This window comes from Dothidotthia symphoricarpi (assembly GCF_010015815.1).
Source record: "Dothidotthia symphoricarpi CBS 119687 unplaced genomic scaffold P153scaffold_17, whole genome shotgun sequence".
In the NCBI taxonomy this organism is placed as follows: domain Eukaryota; kingdom Fungi; phylum Ascomycota; class Dothideomycetes; order Pleosporales; family Dothidotthiaceae; genus Dothidotthia; species Dothidotthia symphoricarpi.
The window spans coordinates 1,029,606-1,051,608 of NW_022985024.1; the positions used below are offsets into that span (position 1 = coordinate 1,029,606).

A 22,003-nucleotide genomic window follows, 5' to 3' on the forward strand; every position below is an offset into this window, starting at 1 on the left:
CCGAAGTGGAGATGTGGCAGTCTTTGGCCATGATATTATTTTCGACTTATCTTCTCATACTGGTTTCATCTTCTATGTGGGTTACACCTGCGCGCTCAACTCTGTTTTCCCGTTACTGGTCACATGGCACTGCCTTGTACTTCGTTTAGTGGATTTGTCTCCTTATAGGTGTACACATGGTCATTGTGTTTCCCAACCCTGAAACTAATTTGGTCACGGTGATCCTTGTCCGCTTTGGTCTCTTCACCTTGTTGGTCTTCCTTCATCTATTCGCTTCAAGGACGCCGGTAGACCCGTTGTCACTCCAAGAGGGTACGATCATTAACACAAGGCCCGCAAAGACGGAAACCGCCAGCCTAGCATCTCGCCTCGCCTTGTCTTGGGTCGGTGGTTTAGTATGGAAGGGATATCGTAGCACTGTCGAAGTCCGCGATCTCTCTGACCTCGCTCATGATCAGAAATGTGCAAATCTAGGCCCATCATTCCGAGCTCATGCCACCGCTTCTTTTTCACTTCTTCAAAGACTACTGAGGTTCTTCAAGTATGACCTCTTGCTTCAAGGAGCATGGGCTGTGAGCATGAGCGTGGTTGTTTTTCTTCCAGTATTGTTCTTGCGACTCATTGTTCAGTATCTACAATACCCAGACTCGATGCGCTACAGCACAGCCTGGCTTTGCGCCTTCAGCCTTCTTGTCGCTGGTCTTCTAACAGGTCTTGCCGAAACACAGTGCGAGTGGGTTGGTCGGACAATTAGTGCCAAACTACGAGCAATTCTCATCGGCGAAATATATGCGAAGTTGTTGCGAAAGAAAATGACGAATCTTGGCGAGGAAAGCGGCGATGAAGACGACTCTGACGAAAAAAACACATATGCGAGCGATGGCAACATCCTCAATCTGATGGCTGTTGACACAACAAAGGTCAGTGAAGTTGGTGCCTATATGCATCTCGTCTGGGTTACTGTGCCATTGCAAATCATCATCGCGACATGCTTGCTCTACAACATCCTCGGAGTGAGCGGAGTCGCGGGCGTCATACTCATGATTGTTCTGCTACCCCTGAACATATTACTGGTCAAAAAACAGGGGGAAGCTCAGGGCGAAGTCTTGACCGCCACAGATGCTCGTGTCCAGGCCAGCAGCGAGCTCATGTCCAATATTCGGATCGTCAAATTTAGCGCCTGGGAAAAAGGTTTCAAGACTCGTATACTTGCGCTGAGAGGAGCTGAGCTCCAGAAATTGCGCTGGCGCTACATCTGGTGGTCACTTTCCATGACTGTCTGGTACTGCATTCCTATGATTATCACCATAACCACCTTGTTCTTCTACACTGTTGTTGCCGGGAAATCGCTGGAGACGTCTATTGCTTTCCCTACGTTGGCTGTTTTCGCCGTCTTGAGGGCACCTCTCGATCGTATTTCAGACATGATATCGTTCTTGCTTCAAGCCAATGTTTCCGTCTTGCGCATTGACAAGTTTCTGAAGGAAAACGAGACGACTAAGTATCGCCAGTTTGAGGCGAGTGACGGGCCAGAACTGGGGTTTGATAACGCCACTCTCGAATGGCCGACCGGTGAACAAAAGGTCGACGGAAATACAACCGAGCAGCTCATCGACATAACTTCCGAGCAGCCCTTCAAACTCACTAGTCTGAAAGTCGATTTCCGGCTGGAAGGATTGAATGTCGTATTTGGACCTAGTGGATCCGGCAAGTCTTCCCTATTATACGCGTTGCTAGGAGAGATGGATTTGCTACGTGGTCGAGTGCTGGTTCCTCGCCGGCAGGATGATCCTTCGGATGCAACATCTTTCTGTCCCCAAGAACCCTGGATTCAGAATGGGACTATTATGGCAAACATCCTTTTCGGATTGCCTATGAACAGGCAACGATACCAGACAGTCCTTGATGCAGTTGCCCTCACTCAAGATCTTGCTATGCTCGACAAAGGCGACCAAACACTGGCTGGCGAGAAAGGAAGTCGGTTGTCTGGAGGTCAGAAGCAGCGGGTTTCTCTGGCGCGAGCACTGTATAGCCATGCTCGTAATGTTTTTCTAGACGACTGCCTGAGTGCAGTCGACTCACGCACGGCAAAACACATGTTTTTCAACGCCATCAAAGGGCCCCTGATGAAGGGTCGCACTTGTGTTCTTGCTACCCATCACACCCATCTAGCCATTCCTCACTGCGACTTCGCCGTCTATCTCGACAACGGTCATGTCAAAGGGCAAGGCACACCAGATGAGCTTGTCAAGGCTGGTATCGTTGCTGCAGACGTCATGGATCAAGACACCCAGCAACTATTGTCAAGCCCTCCTTATGTCGAGTCCACCTCCCCTTCTGCTTCTGGCACCCCGAGTCCTGTGATTCCTTCAAAGCCCCCACAACAGGAAGAGGTAGAGGCAGAGGATCCTTCCGGGGAAGCCGAGCGTGATTATGAAGAAGGCAAGTTCAGCGGTGCCGTTAGCTGGGCAGTGATCAAATCTTACATCATGTCCATGGGCCCCGTCTTGTACTGGGTTATCGTCGCCATAGCGTTTGCGGGGCAACAACTGGCTTCTCTTGGGACCAGTCTCTGGATTAAGGAATGGGCGCATCAGTACGATCGTTTGCCAAAAGATACGGGTGCCATTGAATCTGTCGACGCGTTGTTCTACCTTGGAATCTACACTGCGATTTGCGTTGCATTCGTTCTCGTTTCCTTCTTCCGCGATACCGTCACATTCTACGGCGCCCTGAGGGCGACCGCACGAATCCATGAGCGTCTCTTATCTGCGATACTCTACGCGAAACTGGCTTTCTTCGACCGCACCCCTCTAGGACAGATCATTAACCGCTTCTCCAAGGACATTGAAGCAATGGATCAGGAGCTTGCTCCGTACGCCATTAGCACATTTCACATCCTGTCATCCCTCATCATGGTCATTGGCCTTATCTCGGTGGTGTTGCCGGCTTTTCTCATCGTCGCTGTCTTCATCTGTCTCGCTTACTATGCTATCGCGGCGGTGTATATTAACGCCTCAAGAGATCTGAAGCGCATTGAGTCAGTAGAGAGGTCTCCTCTATATCAGCAATTTGGAGAATCCCTGAGGGGGTACGTAAGCGTACGTGCGTACGGCCGGGCCGCATCATTCACAACTCAGATCTAAGACCTTGTCGATTACTACAACCGCCCGCATATCCTACTCTGGGCCAGCAAGGAATGGCTGTCTTTCCGGATCAGCTGCATGAGCGCTCTTATATCGTCGTTTGTTGGTGTCTTCATTCTTTGGGAGAAAAACTCCATCGACCCCGGAGCTGCGGGTCTCGTGCTAACCTATGCCGCAACATTCACTGAGAATATCTTCTACTTTGTGCAGCTCTACGCCGAGGTTCAACAGAGCTTCAACTCGGTAGAGAGAATCATTGAATACGGTGAAGTCGAGCAGGAGGCGACTGAACCACTGAAGCTCGGCAAGGCTCTTTCCCCAGGACAACCATTGGAAACTGGCATTCGGTTCCGACAGTACACGACGCGATACGCGCCAGGTCTGGAACCAGTTCTGCAAGACATTGATTTTGAGGCGCACGCTGGACAGCGAGTCGCCGTCGTAGGGCGTACCGGCGCCGGAAAGAGTACCCTCACGCTCGCTTTGATAAGAGGTCTCGAGGCAGATAATGGCCAGATTGAGCTCGACGGCGTGGACATTGCATCGCTCAAGATGGAGCAGCTTCGTCAGGCTGTGACAGTGGTACCCCAGGATCCCTCCATCTTCAAGGGCAGTCTGCGCGAGAATCTCGATCCCCTGCACCGCCACAGCGACGAGGATCTAACTGCCGCTCTACAAAGCGTGCGCTTGACTGAGATGATGACTAGCACGAACCTCGACAGTACAATCGGCAGCCTATCGCTGGGACAGAGGCAACTTCTCTGTATCGCCAGAGCGCTCGTGCGAAAGTCCCGCGTTCTAGTCCTCGACGAGGCCACAGCGTCCATCGACCACGACACTGATGCTCTAACCCAGGAGACGCTGCGTTCGAGCGTGTCGGCTAACACGACACTACTGACTATTGCACATCGCCTGCACACAATCGCGGACTATGACCGCGTCATCGTTCTGCATGCCGGCCGTATTGTCGAAAATGGATCGCCTAGTGAGCTTCTCCAACGCAGAGGTCCCGAGGCCGTGTTCCGTCAGATGTGTGAAGAGTCGGGCAATTTGGGAAGGATTGTTAAAGCCGCTGGAGTAGTTTAAAACGCAGCGTGTGGCCGTGGATTGGTCGGTAATTGTACTAAACAAAATTTGCGCTGCTTTACAAATTGCTTCATCTACTTCTTCATTCAAAATCCGAATATAATACACTTTATAACAAAGCAAAACCTAGAACAGCGTATAAGAATGGTGAAAATTGTGTCATGACCTCCTTCTATGCCTAGTAGAGGGGCTCTTCCATAACCTTAGCCTTAGCCAGCTATTTGGGTTTACGTAAGACCCAGCCCTAACCCAACCCCAACCCATTTACCACCGTACTATTAGTGTAGTGTTTTATTGCAAGATGCAGAGACTTCTTTATTATAGAAACTATAATTGTGTAAGTATATTCCTACATATTTAAGTATTGGTAATAGAACCGTAACTACTAAAACACATATGTGATTGTTATGATTACTTACTGTAGGAGGGTAGCTGAAATTAAAACGTAGAGCCGTGCCTTAAGGCTGAATAATCTGTGCATAGCCAAAGCCAAACAGCTACCAACATAGCTGATAACGAAGTAGGCATTGCTCAATGACGAGACGATTGTTGCCTAATTGTTAGAGCTAGACGCATTTCCACCGTTTGCTCTTATGCAAGCAGCCGCTTCTACTAATAACAATGATATGTTAGTGTTTGGTTACAAATTATAGTTTTAATAAGCTCGTGTCGAAACCCAGCTCTTAGACGAGTCCTTTAAAAGCCCAAGCAGCTATAAATAATCAGACAATGCAACCGCGAAGAGGTGGTACTTTTCAGTTGACCAGATGTGCAGATACCACTGGCTTACTGCGGAGCACCTCTCGCATACAGCGTACATGTACAGCATCAACATTCCTGAATCGCCATCGCCTTCTGAAGGCTCCTCGGTGCACCACAGAAGAGCGGTAGGAAAACTAGCAGGGTATACACAGCGCCCACAAACGATATAAGGGTTGCAGAGGCAGGTTCTTCGACGTATATTGATCTGCTTGGATGGACATGACAAGCGTGCAACATGGATGAGCACAGCAGTGGAACGGCTCAAGGAGCTAGTGACGCACAGTGGATATGTGAAGGACGAGATATTGATGAGATACTTCTCCAACGCAATCTGTATGGCAAAGTATAATAGTGAAATAGACAAGACAACATGCCAGTTAATTCTAGATCGAATTTAACGTTGTCAAGTAAGCTACAAACGATATTCAGCAGCAGAAACAACGCACCAACAAGAGCAGACATCAAAGAGAAAGGTGCCCGGGCCTAAGCATCCCGACACGCTGATAAGCTCGTTCTCGCTTGTTTTCTTGTAAATTAGCTTTGCTACAATGAGTTCTGCTATATGTATAAACAAGCATTCGCTCCGTACAACACTGTTCTCGGAAAATATCACCCAATTTACCATGGTAGTCACGAAAAATATTGCCAGTTGCACGCGTTGCAAGAGTAAATCCGAGTCTCTGTTTGTGTAGAAAGAGAGTGGGTGTGCGCTCAAGCAGAAGTTTAAGGATATTGCGTAGGCTGGTAAAGAATAGTACGAGAAGATCAAAGTTATGTCTGTCGAACAGCGGAACACTTATCTTTTCCTGCTTAGCCACTACCCCTATAAATCCTATGCAACAACATTAACTACTACAGTGAGACAATTTGATAGTTATATAGCAAGCGACTTAGGTCTCGTAGAGTCTCAAAGTGCCCTTTATTCGTAATGATTGCCCTTTCTCAGTCTAACAACACTGCCCGGAAATCCAAATGCAGCATGTTGTACACTGCTAGTCATATCCCCTGTATTACTGCTATGGAAATTTAGCAAGCCATACTGCAGCTTTTGTTTTGCGATGTTCTTCTCGATAGGCTCCGCACCCAGGCAATGGCCCTGCGCCAATTCATCGAGCTCCTTGTTACGCGTTGTACAAACTATTCCGGAGAACGAGCTTGAATGGCTAATACCGTTGGACCAAATAGCACAGATACCTGCAAGCAGGATAACGATGGTGGCAAATACTGCAGCAGAATAGGAGAGCACTAGTGGTCGTGCGTTGTAGGTATGGACTAGCTGTGCAGTAAAGATCGTGAGATTGGCCGGGGTAGTAGTGATGTTGGCGACGGTGACGTTTGCTTCTATGCCGTGCGAGTCATACTTTACCTCAGGCGTATAGCTAAGGGTTGTGAGTATAAGAGTCTTAGTATAACATAGAAGACACTCACACTGATGGTAGAGCCCCGAAAAAGCTCAAGGTAGCGTTTTCGCTGAGTGCCTCTACAGCCCACTCTAGAGACGGGCCGGGACACTGCACTCCCAAAATTCTTGACATTGCTGCTGCAGGGCGCATTTCAGGACACCCGATCAGAGCGGTCTGGAAAGCGCGGGTCGTTATTTTCGAAGTGCCATAGGCTCCTCCTGTCCATGCCTCACCGGTAACCATTGATGCGACTGCCGTATACCAACCTTTGTATCCACACCAATCGAACGGACATAGATCGCCAGAACCTGAGTCGTCTGCAGCAAAACGATGATCGTAGCGAACATTAGTGACAACAATGCTCTGCTCGCCCTTGACAAAAGAGAAATCCGCTGTATACGTTACATTCCACGTCTCGCAAGTGAAGTTGCGGGTGGGCGTAGAGAACCATATGTCATACAAATTCTCTGTAGGGAATTCAAAGAGGTGGTCTACTGAGCGTGTAGTTGTGGCATTGTAAAACAATTCTTCACCAAGTGCCACTTGATGAGTGAGATTGGCCTTGTTAAACAGAGTGTAGTTTTTTACGTCACCGCAGCGTAATCTTGGTCCTAGGAAGTCGAGAGTATATGTATAATTCGGGTGTAGCGCAGTCATTGGAAGGATACTGCCGCTGTATGCCGAAGCCGTGACTACGCGGTACGTGGGTTGTCCGGCATCGGAGAATTCATTACGCCCCCCAGTCTGACTAAATTGGACCGCTGACCAAGAGACAAGAGGTACTTGGGCTATGGTGCTTTCCTGAAATGTAGAGATGGCGGCTGTGAGACTTGCGGGTGGGATGATCGTAGAAAGAGGTATACACCTGATATGGTCAACAATTTGAACGCAATAGGAACCGTGACTCTGCAAGTAGGTATTTTACCATATTGCTAGTGCAATGGCAGCAGATGTCCAAGCATTTCGTATGATTTCCCAGTTGAAGAAACAAGTAGGGTTTGCAAGTAGATTCATCATGGCGTCAATGCCACGAATCGATATGGGACGAGTGCGCAACACTCTCCAATAATGCTGTTGATAGGACATGGCTGCACTAGCGATAAGGCAAGCTTTGGCAAGAACCGCAAGGCCTGTACCCACTCGGACTGCCCATTCCTGAGTTGTTTCCGCCACTGGACGGCCATCCAAAGAGGTGTAGTAGAAGTGGTGTGTTAGAGCAGACGCAATACCAAGAAGCAGAAACGATCCGATTCCAAGAGGAGTTTGGAGAGACACATGCCAGCGGTCAGCCGTTCGTAGGTTTTTGGATTCAGAAGGGTTGAACGGAGTTTGCTCGGTAGTCCGCGAAGCTGTCGTTGGTGTACAATCCATAAGGGGGCAAAGTGGTTGTATATCGCTATGAGTATGTGTAGTTAAATACTTGTCCAGTTCTTGTCAAGATCAAGACCGCACATTCTCAACGCATTCTTAACAAGATGGGGGCCAAAGCTGCATTTAAAATTGGCAGGGCGCCTAAGTTGCAAGACAATAGGTTACTGCATATGTGGCGCGGTGCATACCCAGGCTGTTTCGTTTTAAGCTAGCAGGGGGTATACCGCATGTAGGGTTCAACGCGGGTGCTAAGCCTATACAGCGTTAGTAATTATAATTTACTCTGTCCAACAATTGATTACAGTAGCTGACTCTTTAGCCATTAACCTTCGTAGAATAGTACAGATTGCTAGGAACATAGCTATAATAAACAGTGCGTATCTTTTTGAACAACATGAAAACTAGTAATTTTAACGTTCTGTAACACTACAAATAGTCTTTTCTGTTTCTTACAAATTCCAAAATGAATGTGTGAGATAAGATTGCTATTGTGGTGATGTCTCTTACAACAACAAACAAATCGGTATGTGTATATGTTTGTGTTGCTCTCCTCTCTCAACTGTTATATTCCTATCAAACCCGTAATAATTTCTTTGATAACGTAGATAGCGAATTCTTATAACCGATGTGTGCTCATTGATCTGGAATAAGCCCCGGAATCGTTCGGTCTAGCAATAGGTAGCTTAATGGTGATGCAAATCTGTTCGTCTATGTTGTAATACTACACACCTTGCGCGATGTTGATAATATGTTCTAATATCTTGCATTCAGTATATTCAGCAATATGCGTTCAGCAATATGCGTAATCGGTGTAAATTCCCAAGAATGTCGCCGAACGTTCAGATAATAAGACGTAAAGAAAGCAAGTATGAGTTTTTTTGTCTACTCTTATCTTAGTGCGTTAGAAAATTCTATTTGAATATTGAAAGACATTTGTGTTGTGAAAGACAAGTCAAGAATAACCCTACTTCTTATACCTCTCTTCTCTACACCATGTCCAGCTGAATATCTCGGCATTGCACAAAACATGTCGTGAAACTCGACAAACACCTCTTCGGCCTCGCGACCTGTGCAGTCCCTAGCGCAACGCCCCCCATGCAAGCGCGTCCCCACCCCATTCCAACACCACCTACAACTTCGCGTTACTCGTTGTAAACGGGCCGCTACCTCAGCATGTAACCGCGCACGACACCAGCATTCAGCTCACAACATGGCGGAGGATCCCGGCGACCCTCTCACAGCAAAAGTGCAAGCGTTGAGCGACATCGAGCTCGCGGTGCTCATCTGCCTCGTCGCGGACCAACACTGCATCGTCGAAGCGGAGAAGGACGCGATTGACGATGTGCAGCAGGAGTTGCAACTAGTGGGTTCACTCGCTGGAGGTCAATGACGGGTTGTGTGGCTGACGCGCGACGTTAGGTCGCGACACGTGTGTTTGGACTCACGTGCGCGGTGCTGAACTGCGATGAACACACCACGTTGGATGACTTTGGGCGGGGGATCTTAGTCGAGGAGGAGCGTGGTGATTATTTTGGGGAGAGGGGCGTGCGGGCGAGGGATGAGGTATGCTGCTTGCTTGGGAGATGAGGAATCACGGCTGACCGTCTACATGCAGGTGTCGTCGTCGTTCTCTGGATCGCCGAAGAACGCTGCGTTTACATCTCCGAGGTCGTTCACGCCGTTGGAAGGCCGACGCATTGCGAATGTAGTCGTGGTCAAGAATTTGAATCTGGCGAGCTCGCACGTGCAGATCCAGGCTCTTGAGGTCAGTCGATGCATTGAACAGTGTAAAGCGTGCCATGACATGTCAAGCTGACGAGCATAGCTGATACGAGGGAAACGCAACTTCACGAGGACGGCAGTACATGCTGCACCGCGACCATTCTTGTTGATCGCGCTGAATGCGCTCGGCGGTGCGCGCTTGACGCTGCATCTGTGCGACCAGTTCTTCATTTCGCACAAACATCACGTGGATGACGGGTATCCGAATCTAGAGGATGTCATGGCTGAGGATGGGGGTGTTTTTGAAGATGATGCATCGGCGTCTTCTGTTGTGCGCAGGTCGTCGTATGTGATGAAGAAACGCGAGGCGCCGGCGGTTTTAATGTCTACTGAAGTACGCACAGCCATGGTATCTTTAAGGTTTATATACACATGTATTAACAACTCCAGGACATCGCGCACCTCACAGCCCTCATGGGCGAAGTCAAGATCAGCTCGGAGATCCAAGCTTATCTGCACAACGTCGTGGTGTTTATGAGATTGCACCGCGCAGTTGCAGGAGGCATCTCCGCCACGGCAACAAGACACTTGAGTATATTGGCGCAGTAGGTGATATCATACTTCCTACACATCTTCAGTCATCTAACCAATGCCAGTGCTCTCGCTCCGCTCCATGGACTGAATTACATCACACCATCATTAGTCGCCCTTGCTGCGCGCAAGATTTACCCCCATCGCATCACCATCACGACGCCTGAGAATGAGCGCAGCATGCAATGGGGCAGCTCTCTTGATGCTGTCAAAGCAGTGCTCGATGGCGTTACGGTGGAAGATGTTATTGAGGAAGTGCTGCAGTCGATCGAAGAACCGCTATGAGAGTTTGACGAGCATATACCCTATTTCGCATATATACAAATATCCATCCGTGTCGATAGTTTTCAAACAACAAAGAATCTCGAGAAAATGGCGTCACGAGTCAGCAAGCTAGTCGCGGATCTCTTCGGCCGCTTGCGCCTGTGATTCGTTCTAAAGCGGGGCAAACGGCCATTCCAATCCCATCCCATGCCCCTCTCGGAATCTCTAGTCTAGTCTCGACTCCTCCACATTCCTGCCGCCAATCTGCAAGCCAGGCCATCCAGGCACAACCTCAGTCTACAAATTCATATTCCCATTCCCATTTTTATTCCTACTCGTCACACGTCGCAATGTCAAACACCATCTATGAAGCGCTTGAGCGCGCCGTGAAGGAGTCCAACGAGGTGAGCTCACATCCACACACCCACAACGTCATAGCGACGCCCAAGTATCGTCTGCGTATAATATGCTAAGATCCTCTCTGAGAGTGAGCCTTCGGGCCAAGACAAGACAACAAGCCCCAATGGAACCTTCTCCCAAGACGACGTCTTCGAGGTACATCCGCACCCACCCATCCCAACTCCCGCCCTCTAACCCCCAACCTCACACCAGGTATCCTTCACAGGCGGACACCAACACCGCCGCAAAGCCTCCCTCGCGCGCCACCCCTCCGACACCATGAGCCTGACCACCCGCCCCGAAAACGGCCGCAGGATGACGGATTGCATCGTGCACACGCTGCTGGAGAAGCACGAAGGGCGCCCGGTGGAAGACCACGTCGCATCCTACGAGGGGCTGGCGCAGGAGCGGCGCATGGATAAAGATCCACATGCCCTGGCCGACCAGACGCAGCACTCGCGGCTGCTGACCAAGAAGCAGATCTCGGATATGGCGTATGGGATTCGCGATCTGTCGAAGAAGTTGAGCCAGATTCGATTGAAGCTCAATGTTAAGAATATTTTTATTCTGGGGAAGGCGCATGATGAGGCGTTGATTGGGTATTCGCGCGAGACGGTGGATTGGCTGTTGACTAAGAATCCGGGGTTTAATGTGTGAGTTGCATGTCGAAACGGACGGGGTGTTGGGGTTGTGGGGGATGGTGCTAATAGAGGGCAGGTATGTCGAGCATACGATGGAGAATAACAAGATCTTCGATGCAGCTGGATTACTGGAGAAGAACCCGTCGTACAAGGGGCACCTGAAGTTCTGGACGAACGAGATGTGCGCGCGAGAGCCACAAACGTTTGATATCATTCTAGCTGTACGTTTACACGGCATTCATAACCTGCGCTATAACTGACGAAATTTCCAGCTCGGCGGCGACGGCACCGTGCTCTACGCATCCTGGCTCTTCCAACGCATTGTCCCACCCGTCCTCGCCTTCTCCCTGGGCTCCCTCGGTTTCCTCACAAAATTCGACTTCGAAGAGTACCCCGTCACGCTGACGCGCGCCTTCGAAGAGGGCATCACAGTGAACCTGCGTCTCCGCTTCGAAGCAACCATCATGCGGTCCCAAGAGCGCGACGGCGACAAGCGCGATCTAGTCGAGGAGCTGATCGGCGAGGAAGCAGAGGACCACCACACGCACAAGCCCGACGGCACGCACAACATTCTCAACGAGGTGGTGGTAGACCGCGGCCCGAACCCGACAATGTCCTCGATCGAACTCTTCGGCGATGATGAGCATTTCACTACCATCCAGGCAGATGGAATTTGTATCTCCACGCCCACAGGCAGTACGGCGTATAATCTCGCTGCCGGCGGCTCGCTCTGCCACCCCGACAACCCCGTCGTACTTCTGACCGCCATCTGCGCACACACACTTTCCTTCCGTCCAATCATCCTGCCCGACACGATTGTGCTGCGCGCAGGCGTGCCGTACGACGCAAGAACCAGCTCGTGGGCCAGTTTCGACGGGAGAGAGCGCGTCGAACTCAAGCCCGGCGACTACGTGACCATCAGCGCCAGTCGGTTCCCGTATCCGTGTGTGCTGCCGTTGGATCGTAGGGGCACGGATTGGATCGATAGCATTAGTCGGTCACTGCAGTGGAATTCGCGGCAGAAGCAGAAGGCGTTTAAGGAGTGGAGTTCGTAGTAGCAGTAGTGGTAGGTTGATGTATTTCGGATTTGTAGTAGATGGGGCAGAAAATAAAAATGGGTATCTCGGAATTATTATCAAACTCATGCCGTGTCGCTCACTGGTCGTGATTATGAGGTAGTAGCCTCCTCCACAGCTTCCTGCCTGCGAATCTGCTCCTCCAACCTCTTCTTCTCCGCCTGCTTGAGCCGCATCATGGTCACCTCCTCGAGACTCGGCGTCTTGGGACTGAAGGAGAATTTTGGCGTGCCGAGCGGCGTCGTCGTACCACCCAGTCCCTTCCCGCCCATACCCGGGCCAAACGACGTCCTGAACGACTTGGCGATGGGCGTCGACGGCGCAGATGGCCTCTCCCTCTCCCTCTCCGCCTCCGCCTCCCCACCAGGCCCCTTCAAATCGGGCTCCGCGTGCGCCCAGCCCACAGATTCCAGCGCAGGCATATCAGCCATCGCATCCGCCACAGCAGCATACGCGTGATCGACGCGCGTGTAGACGATGAAAGCGACGGCGACGAGACGGCGGTGCTTGGCGCCCGAGTCGCGGATCTTCTTGTCCTTTGGGGTGACGACGCTGTCGATTGGGCCGTAGCGCGCGAAGAGGGTGGAGAGGGTGTGTTTGTCCCATGACTGGGTGGTGGGGGAGCGGTGGAAGCGTGCTTTTATTGTGCGGGCGAGGGCGGGGGTGGCGCCTGGTTGTGTGGAAGTTGGTGTGGGGGCGGACTCGGTGGAGGTAGGGGTGGGGAGTGATTCTTCGTCGAGTTTACGGCGGCGCTCTTGGGCTTCTTTGCGCCGTCTCTTTCCGTCTTCGGCCAGGCGTTGGACTTCTTGCTCCTGTCGCTCCGCTTCGCTCATATCTTCTGCCCGCTTCCTCTTTAACCCCGCCCCGGCATCTCTCCCTGCTCGCTCCCGCGCCTCCAGATCCTCCATCATGCGCCGCCGCGTCCCGCTCAGCAGCTCATCCTGCAAGTTCTTCTCCCGCCGCCTCGCGCGCGCACGGTCATATTCGCCCTTCAGTCCCTCATCGAGCAGGATGTCGCGCGCCCAGCCGAGGTAGATGAAGCGGTCTGCTGCATCGGCGTTGTCGGGGTTTTTATCGGGGTGGTATTTTATCGAGGCTTTGCGGTAGGCGCGTTTTATATGGGCTTCTTCTGCGTCGAAGGGCACGGCGAGTAGGGCGTAGAGGTCTTCGGTTGTGGTGCGCGCGAGGTCTTGCAGGTCTTTGTTTGTGTCGCTCATGGTTGCGGGTGGGTTGGGGGGGAGTCCCGTGTTTGTTTGGGTGTTTGGGTGAAGATGGGAAGGGTAAGGCTGCAGACGTTCATGCACGGCAGTGGCTAGTGGCTTGGCGGGAAGGAACGGGCTTGCATGGAAGTGAGGGAGCTTCATCTGAGCTTCTCCACCCCGCCCATGTCCGTCGTTGCGACGCTCAGACGCACAGTCATGGCCACTCCACCCAAGGAAAGCCGGAGAGTGATTGAAGGCGTGTTCGGTATATATATTCTCCCACCATCCAATACAGTCATTCATTCAGAACACAAATTAATTTCTCCCAGGAATCAACAAACCGCAATGGGCCTCCTCGGCCGGCGTCCTCCGCGACCTACAAGACCACTTCGCGCGCTCGCCGCTCTTCGCACCGTGGTTAGAATCCCAGCGCCGCGCCATGACGCTCTCGGGCTCGCGCAAAAAACACATGGACAACCTCAAAGTCAAGCTCGGCCACGGCGGGACCCTCGACCCCATGGCGACAGGCGTGCTGATCGTCGGCGTGGGCAAGGGCACGAAACAGCTACAGCGCTTCCTCGAGTGCACAAAGACGTACGAGTGCGTTGTGCTGTTCGGCGCCGCGACAGACAGCTACGACGCCGTGGGGAAAGTGGTGGGCACAGCGGCCTACGAGCACGTCACGCGCGAGCTGGTGGAGAGCAGACTCGACCAGTTCCGCGGCAAGATTCTGCAGAAGCCTAGCGTCTTCTCTGCCCTCAAAGTCGACGGCAAGAAAATGTACGAGTATGCGCGCGAAGGAAAGGATATCCCCGAGGTGGCGGCGCGGCCTGTTGAAGTCAAAGAGATGGAGCTCGTCGAGTGGCTGGAGCCGGGAAGTCACGACTTTGCATGGCCCGCGGAGGAAATGGACGGCGCGGATAAAGAAGGCGCGCAGAAACTCCTCGGCATCCGCAAGGAGGACGCAGACGCCGCGGCAAAGCGCGGTCGCAAACGCTCCCGCACACCAGACGACAGCGTCGAGAACGCAGGTGACCAGCCTAAGAAACCGCGCACCGACAGCGAACCCGCAATGTCTGGCGCCCTGCCCGCAGAAGAAACGCCCGCCGTCGAAGTTGAACAGGAAGTTAGCATCCCCGTCGAAACACCCACACCTGCCAAACCCTCTCCCCCAGCTGCTCGCCTCCGCATGACAGTAACCTCAGGCTTCTACGTCCGCTCCCTCTGCCACGACCTAGGCCTCTCCTGCTCGTCGCTGGCCATTATGTCCTCCCTCGTCCGCTCACGGCAAGGGGACTACACACTCGGCGAAAACGTGCTCGAATATACCGACCTGGCTGCTGGCCCGGAGGTGTGGGAGCCGAAAGTGCAGAAACATCTCGAGGATTCCATGCAGCGGGAGGGGTGGGAGGCGGAGGAACTTGAGAGTGATGAGAGTTGGGAGGCGCGGAAGGGGGAACTGGGGAAGGAGAGGAGGGACGAGGGGCGGGAGAGGAGTTATCGCGGTGGTGGTGGGAAGTGGAGGGGGAATGGCAAGGGACAGGGTAATGGGGGCAGGAGCTATTACAGCAAGGATATGAAGGGTGGTGGTTAGATAGATACCCCAATCAGTCAGTCGATCAGTCATCGAGGTAATGATAAAAATATGATTATGAATGAATAACATCCGTCTATACAACGCCCCCCAAAACGCCATCCCATGGTATCGATCAATCAATCATCTATCATCTTCAACGCCATGCACACTCCTCCACGCCCTCTCCGCATCCCTCTCCCCCCTAACACTCGAGCTCCTCCTGCTCTCCTCTTCAACCCCCACCCCCTCCCCAGCAACACCAACATCATCCTCCTTATTAACAAACACAAACGACAACACCACAACCACCGCCCCAACCCAATACCACACCCCCGCATACTGCCCATCCAGCACAATCTGCCCAATAAGACTGACCGGAATCGCCAAACTCAATCCCACGGTAACAATCAACGGACTCGTCAAACACACCGCATACGCCCAGCAGAAGTCGCTCACAAGGCTCGACGCGCTATTCACAAGCACGAGAGTGAGTATCTTGCGCGTAGGGGGGAGCGAAAAGCGCTCCACGCCCGTCATGTGCAGGAGGATGAGACCAGGCCAGAGGAGGAGGACGTTGAACAAGCCCACGCAGCCGAAGAACAGCGGCATGTTTACCCGGGACTCGTCGCCGATGCGCTTCTTCATCAGCACGGCGTAGAAGCCATACAGCACCGCGGAGACGAAAGCCATGGTATCCCCGAGGGCGAGCTCGCGCGGGGATTTGTGCGGGAACGAGCCCCGGTTTTCGTCCGTTTCGCCCGATACGTCGATGCTGCTTATGAGTGCGACGCCCGCGAGGGAGGCGCCGACTGCGATGCATTTTCGTAATGTGAAGCGCTCGACGCGGAGGAGCGCGCCGCAGATGAGCGTGCAGATGGAGGAGGTGGAGGCGAGGATTGTGCTGGATGCGACGGTTGTGTACTCGAGACACGCGGCGGCGAAGTAGTTTGCGAGGAACCAGACGAGGCAGAATTCTAGGCTGAGTTTGGCTGTGGCTTTTAGGGTGAGGCTTTCTTCTAGCGAGTCGACTCTCTCCGTGCTTTCGTGCGGGGAGTTGCCGAGTAGGAGCTCGGTTGCTGCGCTGCCGGATTCTGTGTGCGATTTCGACGACAAGGAGGAGGAGTGCTGTTCGTGGTCGCGGAGGAGTGTCCATCTGCCTGCGCGGCGGTTGACGAAGTTGCGCCATTGTACGAGGAGGGGTTGGCGGTGTGTGGGGTTCGCGCGGTCGGCCCAGAAGTGGTGTAGGAGCATAGGGATAAGCGGGAAAATGAAGAAAGCCGAGTTGATATACGTCACGAAGAAGGGCTTCGAGTAGGACGAGTCTGCGAATATCGACTACGTTCAAGTCAGCCCTGATGTATTCTTGCTTTTTGAAGCAGGAGGTGGAAACGTACGCTCGACATGAAATTACTGGCCGTCCATAGAAACACCGTCGCGAGAAGAAGTGCTATCCCTATCGCGTGTCGGAGTTTGCTGTGTTGTCTCGTCTTCTCGCCTGCGCTCCGTGTACTGGCCTCACTGGCCCGTGAGCGTGTATGAGTGAGCGCGATAGAGTTCTCCATGAAGTCGTTGTCGCAAAGGTAATCCGAGACATCGCTAGTGCGCGGACTGAGCGGCGTTGTGTGAGTAGGGTCTGCCATTTTGCCAAAGTAAGACGTGTTTGAAGGAGGATATATCCAATTATGGGTCCAATAGTTAAGGAGGTCGCCGGGTGATATTAGATGTGGCGTTAGTGATGCTCACGGACCGTGATCGTGTCGAGGCATGAGATGGTAGTGCGACCATGGAAGAGTCGAGGGGAAAGATAACACGGTGCGCGAATGGTGGGGAGTCGGTGCCTTAGAATGTGGAGGAGTCTTGGGGCAGGGGTCATCAGGGTACATGTTTCAGACGAGTCGCGTGTGCGAACTATGTCTTACGTCATCACAAAACAGTCTTGGTCAGGCGAATGTAATAACGTTATGCAATTACAAGTGAAAGACGACCCGAAACCAGCTACCAAATGGGAGATTGAACGTAAGAGGAGGCGCCTCTTCATCGCGCAAAGTATGCTGTGCACCAGACTCCGTATAAACTCCAACGGAAGACTACATTATGGCGAGACGGACATCAACACTTGGTGGGACAACCTTCATGATAAAACGGCATAGACTAGCAGGCGCATCCACCCTCGTTACCCTTGAGGTCGATGGGGATCGTCTCGGGAAAGTCGTTGCTGAAATCGCCCACATCTTCTTGCGCAAGGGCTTGGCGTGCGATGACTGCAGCGCGTCAGTTAGCTTGTCCCATTCAAACATGAATAATACAAGTGCGTACCTTCAAAAGCCTGCTCGACGTTGACGGCCTCTTTTGCGCTCGTCTCGAAGTACGGGATGCCACCCTTGGACTGGCAGAACGTCATGGCGCGCTTGGAAGAGATCTGTCGCGATTGTTAGCGATACTTCACACACACGCAGCTTCTCAGACTGACCATTCTCTTGCTCTCCTCAACATCGATCTTGTTGCCGAGTACGACCTGCTCGAGTTAGTCCTAGCTCTCTCTCAACACAGTACGGGAGTCGCTCACAAAAGGGAAGCTCTCCGGGTCCATGGGGCTAGCCTGGACCAAGAACTCGTCCCGCCAGCTGTCCAGTGTGTCAAAACTCTTGGAGTTGTTGACATCGTAGACCAGCACGCAGCAGTCGGCGCCACGGTAGAAGGCGACACCTAGCGATTGGAAGCGCTCCTGGCCGGCAGTGTCCCAGAGCTATTTCCAGTCAGCCTATACTCCTTTGCGCCTGCTGCTGTAACACGCACCTGCATCGTCACCAGCCTGTCGTCGACCAGCACTTCCTTGGTGAGGAAGTCGGCGCCTATCGTGGCTTTGTAGCTCGCGCTGAACTTCTTATTGACCTATCGCAATTGCGTAAGCGAAATTCTTCCATATCGAGTCTTTGTTGGTTGGGTGGAGCCGTACATATTGGTTCATCAAGCTCGTCTTGCCCACGCCGCTGTCTCCGAGGATGATGACCTGTGACACGTCAGACACGGCCTGCACACCATGCGCGAAGCTGCAGTACCTTGAGGAGGACCTTCTTTCTCGACGCCATTGTGTGTAGGTGGTTGTGAGGTGTGGGGGAGAGGGCGAGGTGTGTGTGGTACGGCGCCGTGGATGCGAGCGAGGATCGGTGAGCACCTAGGCCGAGGTGGAGGCGGTGATGTAGGCGCCAAGGATGCGTCAACAATGTTAGAACCCCAACGATGGAGTGGGCGGTGGTAGGTGACCGGTCTTTCTATGTCTCTGGAAGCTTGGGAAGGGATGTGTACGAGTTCATTGATGCATGGTGTTGAGGTAATCTATCTACCTCATCGTTAGCCGCCTGATCCCTGCCCCCACATGACCTGCCTGCTTGCTTCACCTATCGCATGAGTCCACATCTCCGCACACGTACACCGAGCTTTGCGTTGCGACGTTGCGACTCCAGGATTACAGCACACTATTGTCGCGAGCACGTGGACCTTGTTGTTGTACTTTAGATTTCTCGATGCTCATTTCACCATTGACGCGATGGTGAACTCAACGATCGCGCATCGCACTCAGCCTGAGCAGTGATTGATGTCATTTGCATGTTGCGATACTATTGCTAGGACCCTCATTTTGTTTACCCCAAGAACAATCAACGAACGTCAGTATAAGCACGACTCCATCGTTCAATCGCAAGCATGCTTCCACAGCTGCATTATGGCATGACAGACTGCTTCTCTGGAGAGATACATGCAGAACACCTTTGGCAACATCCAGCTTCCCATTGGTATGTTATTTATAGCCTGTTGTTTTGCTAGGATAAATCTTTCGCGACAAACACAACTGATCTCAGCTCTCCAACAACGCAAACTCTCTGTTGATCTCACCACATCCGGTTGCTGGTATAGTTTGCTGGTAACCCTTCATTTCAGAGAGAGTTGGCGTATATGTAACACACGATTACTGGCGTTGCTTAGACGGAGCCTTCACGAGTCGAAACACCTACAATCAAGCTATGTCGCTGAACATACAATGTTATCCAACATCAGTCCCAGAAGCTGTACTTTGGATTTTCAAAATATGCCTGCTGATGCAAACACATCTCCCTGTTACCCACTGAGGTTAGTACTCTATCAACATGGTTATTGTGTTCTGTTGGGATTTTGGTTTGTCGACAGCGAAGCAGCTCTGCTTGATCTACTTCGATTTGAGTTACTGGCCTTTGGCTGGGTTCCAACGGTCTTCTCAGTACGATTTGCGTGTCCTGATGTTGATGAACTAGCTCGACCTTGAAGGACGGTGGATTCGAATCTGCCAATCGTCAACAGTTAGATGGGAAGAAGCGAGTGTCAACGTAAATCGTGGTTTTCTTCAAAGTACAACGCTTTCTTCGTGATACTATCTTGACTTGAATATATAGACTTTTGTGTCCTTGAGGATATGTTTCTGGCTCTCCGCGTCTGATCTTTCCATATATTCGGCTTCTTCATGAGCTTCATCACCGAATGCATGGTTTCGACTAACCTCCTCCAAATGAAAGACGGGGTCGTTCCTTGCATTGGAATGCGTGCCAGCGATTGAAGAGCGAAGGAACGGGATGAAGCGGAACAAGGGTCGAAAAGTAGCAAGGGATCCAGCGGCTATGCCCATACCACATTCAAGCACACACCAGATACCGATGCGGGCGAGATGGTACAGGTAGTTCACTGTGCTGCCATAACCACTGATGGTTGCGACGCGGCCTATGGTGGCTATACTGGCACTGCAGCTTCCGTCAATTTTCCACATATCATCCCATCGTGACAGCAGACTCACATTACACCAAACGCGAGCATCACGATGATAGACACTTTGATCCGCAGCTTGAGCTGCACATCCCACAGGATGAAAGCCGGGAGGATGGCACAAGTCCAGTCTGTAATAATACAGTTTGCTGAATAGTAGTAGCCAGCGTTGATGAGAAGTTGGGGGCTTTGGCAGGTGCCTTGTCTGGGATCCCAATTTGCTGCGATGGGACGGCACGATAGTAAGATCGCGAGGGTGGGTATGACGAACCCAAAGAAGCTCAGCACTATGACGCTGTAGAGTGGAATTCGGTATCGCCTGAGGCTGGTGATGCGGAGAAGCGCTGTGCAGATGCTGGATTTGACGATGGACGAGGCGCAAGGGTAAGTGACCATACCAGCCCAGAACCACTGTATCGTGTTAGAGACAACTGTCTTGTCTAGCTTTACAGAACATACCTTGACCCCAACTGGTGCGATAGATGGATCTAGATTAACATCTAGCAGGCCAATACCGTGGTATGCTGACATGAGGATGAACAGGGCAGACATGGAGAATGACACCTACTCTTGAATCAGCTCTTAACTCCAACGTCGATCTGTGTTGGAGATATACCAAGCCAGTGAGCATTAACCAGTCGTCTATTCCCAGAGCCTTGACCCATGTCCGCACCCAAATACGCGTTATAACAGCCAGCCAACTTATGACGAGCATAGCAACAGTCACGCCAATGAGGCTACTTCGAGCATCCATCTAATCTGATCGCGAAAGTCGTGAACTACAGATCGCACGGAAGGTTTGTGGGATCGGAAAACAAGCCCATATTCCGTACGTGAGCCTTGCGCATATATATGAACCATGGCAATTCCAAAATGTTTAAAATGCCACAAACGCCCCTATCACACCGGAAGGCGCGGGGATGTCGGGACGAGGAAACGTTGCGATGGGTACTAGGCTACTTTGAGCATGTCTTTGACACCTTGGGATGTTCTATGCGTTCCCTAGGTCTAGAACTGGAAGAGTGAGCGTATATTGCAGGTACTGGTAAGCTAAGCGCGGCATTGTCGCGGAAGCCTTTGTATATGCCGGCATCCGTGATTATGCTCATGATTTGGGATGTACCATTTGCATAATCGCGAGGTCAACTATACTTTAGTATAAAAGCGGTTCGATGCACTACATCTAGCGTGCAATGTTAGATGGTTATCTGCGGCCCAGATCGCGAACTGACGTCTTGAACCAACCCTCATGTATCCGTTTGGTAGCAACCTTGATCTAGATCGGCTCGGATAACCGGCATGACCCCGAGCTCGATCGTGAACGTAGATCCGAATCTGATCGTAAGCTCGTTGTGGAACAACTAAGTCAATTATCCCGGACTTGCCATTTGTGTTCATTGATGAATCTTCTTGCCATATTGCCTTGTCCATTTCACTTCAACGCTATTTGTAATCAAAGAGCATGAATGAAACCCAGGCGCGACATCAGAGGTACACTAATGCATCGGATAGCATCCGAACTTGACTGGAGCTACATTAGGCTAGACCAGGTTCTCTCTAACAGTTTGTTTTTGCTTTTATTGTTTGATGTGGAGTAAGTTCGCAAAGGACCTGGCTCGTGGATGTACCTCAGCCCTTTAATATTATTTTCAATGACGTTGATTCTACACTCTCAAATATATAGATTGCTGTAAGCATGTTCGACTGCAACCCAGATCTCTGTCGTACAGAGTGAAAGCAAAGGATTTGTAATCTTGAACCTACTCAAACACACCTCATCTTTCACAAATCTTGTTCTTCGCTCCTTTTTCACACATTTCTTTCTTCCTTCATTTTGATTGGGCAGTTGAACAACACCGGGACGGAGTCATTTCCAGTATAATTAGCAAAGGGTCCCGGCTGCGATAACCGAGTCTCTCGACAGGGAGTAGTGCTAATCGAGCAAATAGGAATACAGCCCGCGTTCCTTGCCGTAG

At 51.6% G+C, this 22,003-nt stretch overlaps 9 protein-coding genes across 9 annotated transcripts; 4 read left to right on the forward strand and 5 right to left on the reverse strand.

The window, feature by feature from the left end:
* Positions 1-176: 176 nt before the first annotated feature.
* P153DRAFT_407896 (P-loop containing nucleoside triphosphate hydrolase protein) lies at positions 177-4,298 on the forward strand (the record flags this gene model as incomplete). Its single annotated transcript, XM_033672051.1, has 2 exons — positions 177-3,105; positions 3,148-4,298. 2 exons carry the CDS (start codon positions 177-179, stop codon positions 4,230-4,232), a joined length of 4,014 nt encoding a protein of 1,337 aa, XP_033521065.1. The 3' UTR covers positions 4,233-4,298.
* A 1,475-nt stretch (positions 4,299-5,773) lies between these two features.
* P153DRAFT_346663 (uncharacterized protein) lies at positions 5,774-7,897 on the reverse strand. The gene is made up of 3 exons (XM_033666131.1): positions 7,323-7,897; positions 6,423-7,262; positions 5,774-6,373 (listed from the first exon to the last, which is right to left on the reverse strand). Exons 1-3 carry the CDS (start codon positions 7,766-7,768, stop codon positions 5,914-5,916), a joined length of 1,746 nt encoding a protein of 581 aa, XP_033521066.1. The 5' UTR covers positions 7,769-7,897; the 3' UTR covers positions 5,774-5,913.
* A 1,014-nt stretch (positions 7,898-8,911) lies between these two features.
* On the forward strand, positions 8,912-10,416 carry P153DRAFT_369340 (uncharacterized protein). Its single transcript, XM_033668741.1, has 6 exons — positions 8,912-9,131; positions 9,188-9,331; positions 9,384-9,533; positions 9,594-9,884; positions 9,941-10,095; positions 10,147-10,416. The coding sequence occupies exons 1-6, from the start codon at positions 8,979-8,981 to the stop codon at positions 10,364-10,366; spliced, it is 1,113 nt and encodes a 370-aa protein (XP_033521067.1). The 5' UTR covers positions 8,912-8,978; the 3' UTR covers positions 10,367-10,416.
* A 166-nt stretch (positions 10,417-10,582) lies between these two features.
* On the forward strand, positions 10,583-12,529 carry P153DRAFT_369341 (ATP-NAD kinase). The gene is made up of 5 exons (XM_033668742.1): positions 10,583-10,749; positions 10,830-10,900; positions 10,958-11,397; positions 11,462-11,606; positions 11,658-12,529. Exons 3-5 carry the CDS (start codon positions 11,024-11,026, stop codon positions 12,438-12,440), a joined length of 1,302 nt encoding a protein of 433 aa, XP_033521068.1. The 5' UTR covers positions 10,583-10,749; positions 10,830-10,900; positions 10,958-11,023; the 3' UTR covers positions 12,441-12,529.
* Positions 12,530-12,553: 24 nt separating this feature from the next.
* P153DRAFT_388705 (DnaJ-domain-containing protein) lies at positions 12,554-13,678 on the reverse strand (the record flags this gene model as incomplete). The annotated part of the gene is made up of 1 exon (XM_033670774.1): positions 12,554-13,678. The coding sequence occupies one exon, from the start codon at positions 13,676-13,678 to the stop codon at positions 12,554-12,556; it is 1,125 nt and encodes a 374-aa protein (XP_033521069.1).
* A 1,247-nt stretch (positions 13,679-14,925) lies between these two features.
* P153DRAFT_425191 (uncharacterized protein) lies at positions 14,926-17,089 on the reverse strand (the record flags this gene model as incomplete). Its single annotated transcript, XM_033672524.1, has 3 exons — positions 16,634-17,089; positions 15,504-16,574; positions 14,926-15,000 (listed from the first exon to the last, which is right to left on the reverse strand). Exons 1-3 carry the CDS (start codon positions 16,877-16,879, stop codon positions 14,926-14,928), a joined length of 1,392 nt encoding a protein of 463 aa, XP_033521070.1. The 5' UTR covers positions 16,880-17,089.
* A 134-nt stretch (positions 17,090-17,223) lies between these two features.
* P153DRAFT_369343 (uncharacterized protein) lies at positions 17,224-18,526 on the reverse strand. The gene is made up of 7 exons (XM_033668743.1): positions 18,299-18,526; positions 18,196-18,249; positions 18,036-18,131; positions 17,806-17,985; positions 17,710-17,754; positions 17,556-17,658; positions 17,224-17,500 (listed from the first exon to the last, which is right to left on the reverse strand). The coding sequence occupies exons 1-7, from the start codon at positions 18,326-18,328 to the stop codon at positions 17,391-17,393; spliced, it is 618 nt and encodes a 205-aa protein (XP_033521071.1). The 5' UTR covers positions 18,329-18,526; the 3' UTR covers positions 17,224-17,390.
* Positions 18,527-18,648: 122 nt separating this feature from the next.
* Positions 18,649-19,578, forward strand: P153DRAFT_82543 (uncharacterized protein). Its single transcript, XM_033673430.1, has one exon. The coding sequence runs from the start codon at positions 18,994-18,996 to the stop codon at positions 19,534-19,536; it is 543 nt and encodes a 180-aa protein (XP_033521072.1). The 5' UTR covers positions 18,649-18,993; the 3' UTR covers positions 19,537-19,578.
* Positions 19,579-19,641: 63 nt separating this feature from the next.
* Positions 19,642-20,781, reverse strand: P153DRAFT_346682 (uncharacterized protein; the record flags this gene model as incomplete). Its single annotated transcript, XM_033666132.1, has 4 exons — positions 19,642-20,005; positions 20,059-20,438; positions 20,487-20,591; positions 20,644-20,781. 4 exons carry the CDS (start codon positions 20,779-20,781, stop codon positions 19,642-19,644), a joined length of 987 nt encoding a protein of 328 aa, XP_033521073.1.
* Positions 20,782-22,003: the final 1,222 nt, after the last annotated feature.

Excerpts from the sequence above, each read along its gene's own strand:
- P153DRAFT_346663 (XM_033666131.1), bottom strand. The coding sequence starts at position 7,768 with ATGGATTGTACACCAACGACAGCTTCGCGGACTACCGAGCAAACTCCG. Across the intron at positions 7,263-7,322 it reads GCCATTGCACTAGCAATATG|GTGTATACCTCTTTCTACGA; the intron begins GTAAAATACCTA and ends TGACCATATCAG. Across the intron at positions 6,374-6,422 it reads TTCGGGGCTCTACCATCAGT|CTATACGCCTGAGGTAAAGT; the intron begins GTGAGTGTCTTC and ends CACAACCCTTAG.
- P153DRAFT_369340 (XM_033668741.1), top strand. The coding sequence starts at position 8,979 with ATGGCGGAGGATCCCGGCGACCCTCTCACAGCAAAAGTGCAAGCGTTG. Across the intron at positions 9,332-9,383 it reads GCGTGCGGGCGAGGGATGAG|GTGTCGTCGTCGTTCTCTGG; the intron begins GTATGCTGCTTG and ends GTCTACATGCAG. Across the intron at positions 10,096-10,146 it reads CACTTGAGTATATTGGCGCA|TGCTCTCGCTCCGCTCCATG; the intron begins GTAGGTGATATC and ends AACCAATGCCAG.
- P153DRAFT_369341 (XM_033668742.1), top strand. The coding sequence starts at position 11,024 with ATGAGCCTGACCACCCGCCCCGAAAACGGCCGCAGGATGACGGATTGC. Across the intron at positions 11,398-11,461 it reads AAGAATCCGGGGTTTAATGT|GTATGTCGAGCATACGATGG; the intron begins GTGAGTTGCATG and ends AATAGAGGGCAG. Across the intron at positions 11,607-11,657 it reads CGTTTGATATCATTCTAGCT|CTCGGCGGCGACGGCACCGT; the intron begins GTACGTTTACAC and ends CGAAATTTCCAG.
- P153DRAFT_369343 (XM_033668743.1), bottom strand. The coding sequence starts at position 18,328 with ATGGCGTCGAGAAAGAAGGTCCTCCTCAAG. Across the intron at positions 18,250-18,298 it reads GAAAGAAGGTCCTCCTCAAG|GTCATCATCCTCGGAGACAG; the intron begins GTACTGCAGCTT and ends GACGTGTCACAG. Across the intron at positions 17,501-17,555 it reads CGTCGAGCAGGCTTTTGAAG|TCATCGCACGCCAAGCCCTT; the intron begins GTACGCACTTGT and ends GACGCGCTGCAG.
- P153DRAFT_82543 (XM_033673430.1), top strand. The coding sequence starts at position 18,994 with ATGCAGAACACCTTTGGCAACATCCAGCTTCCCATTGGTATGTTATTT.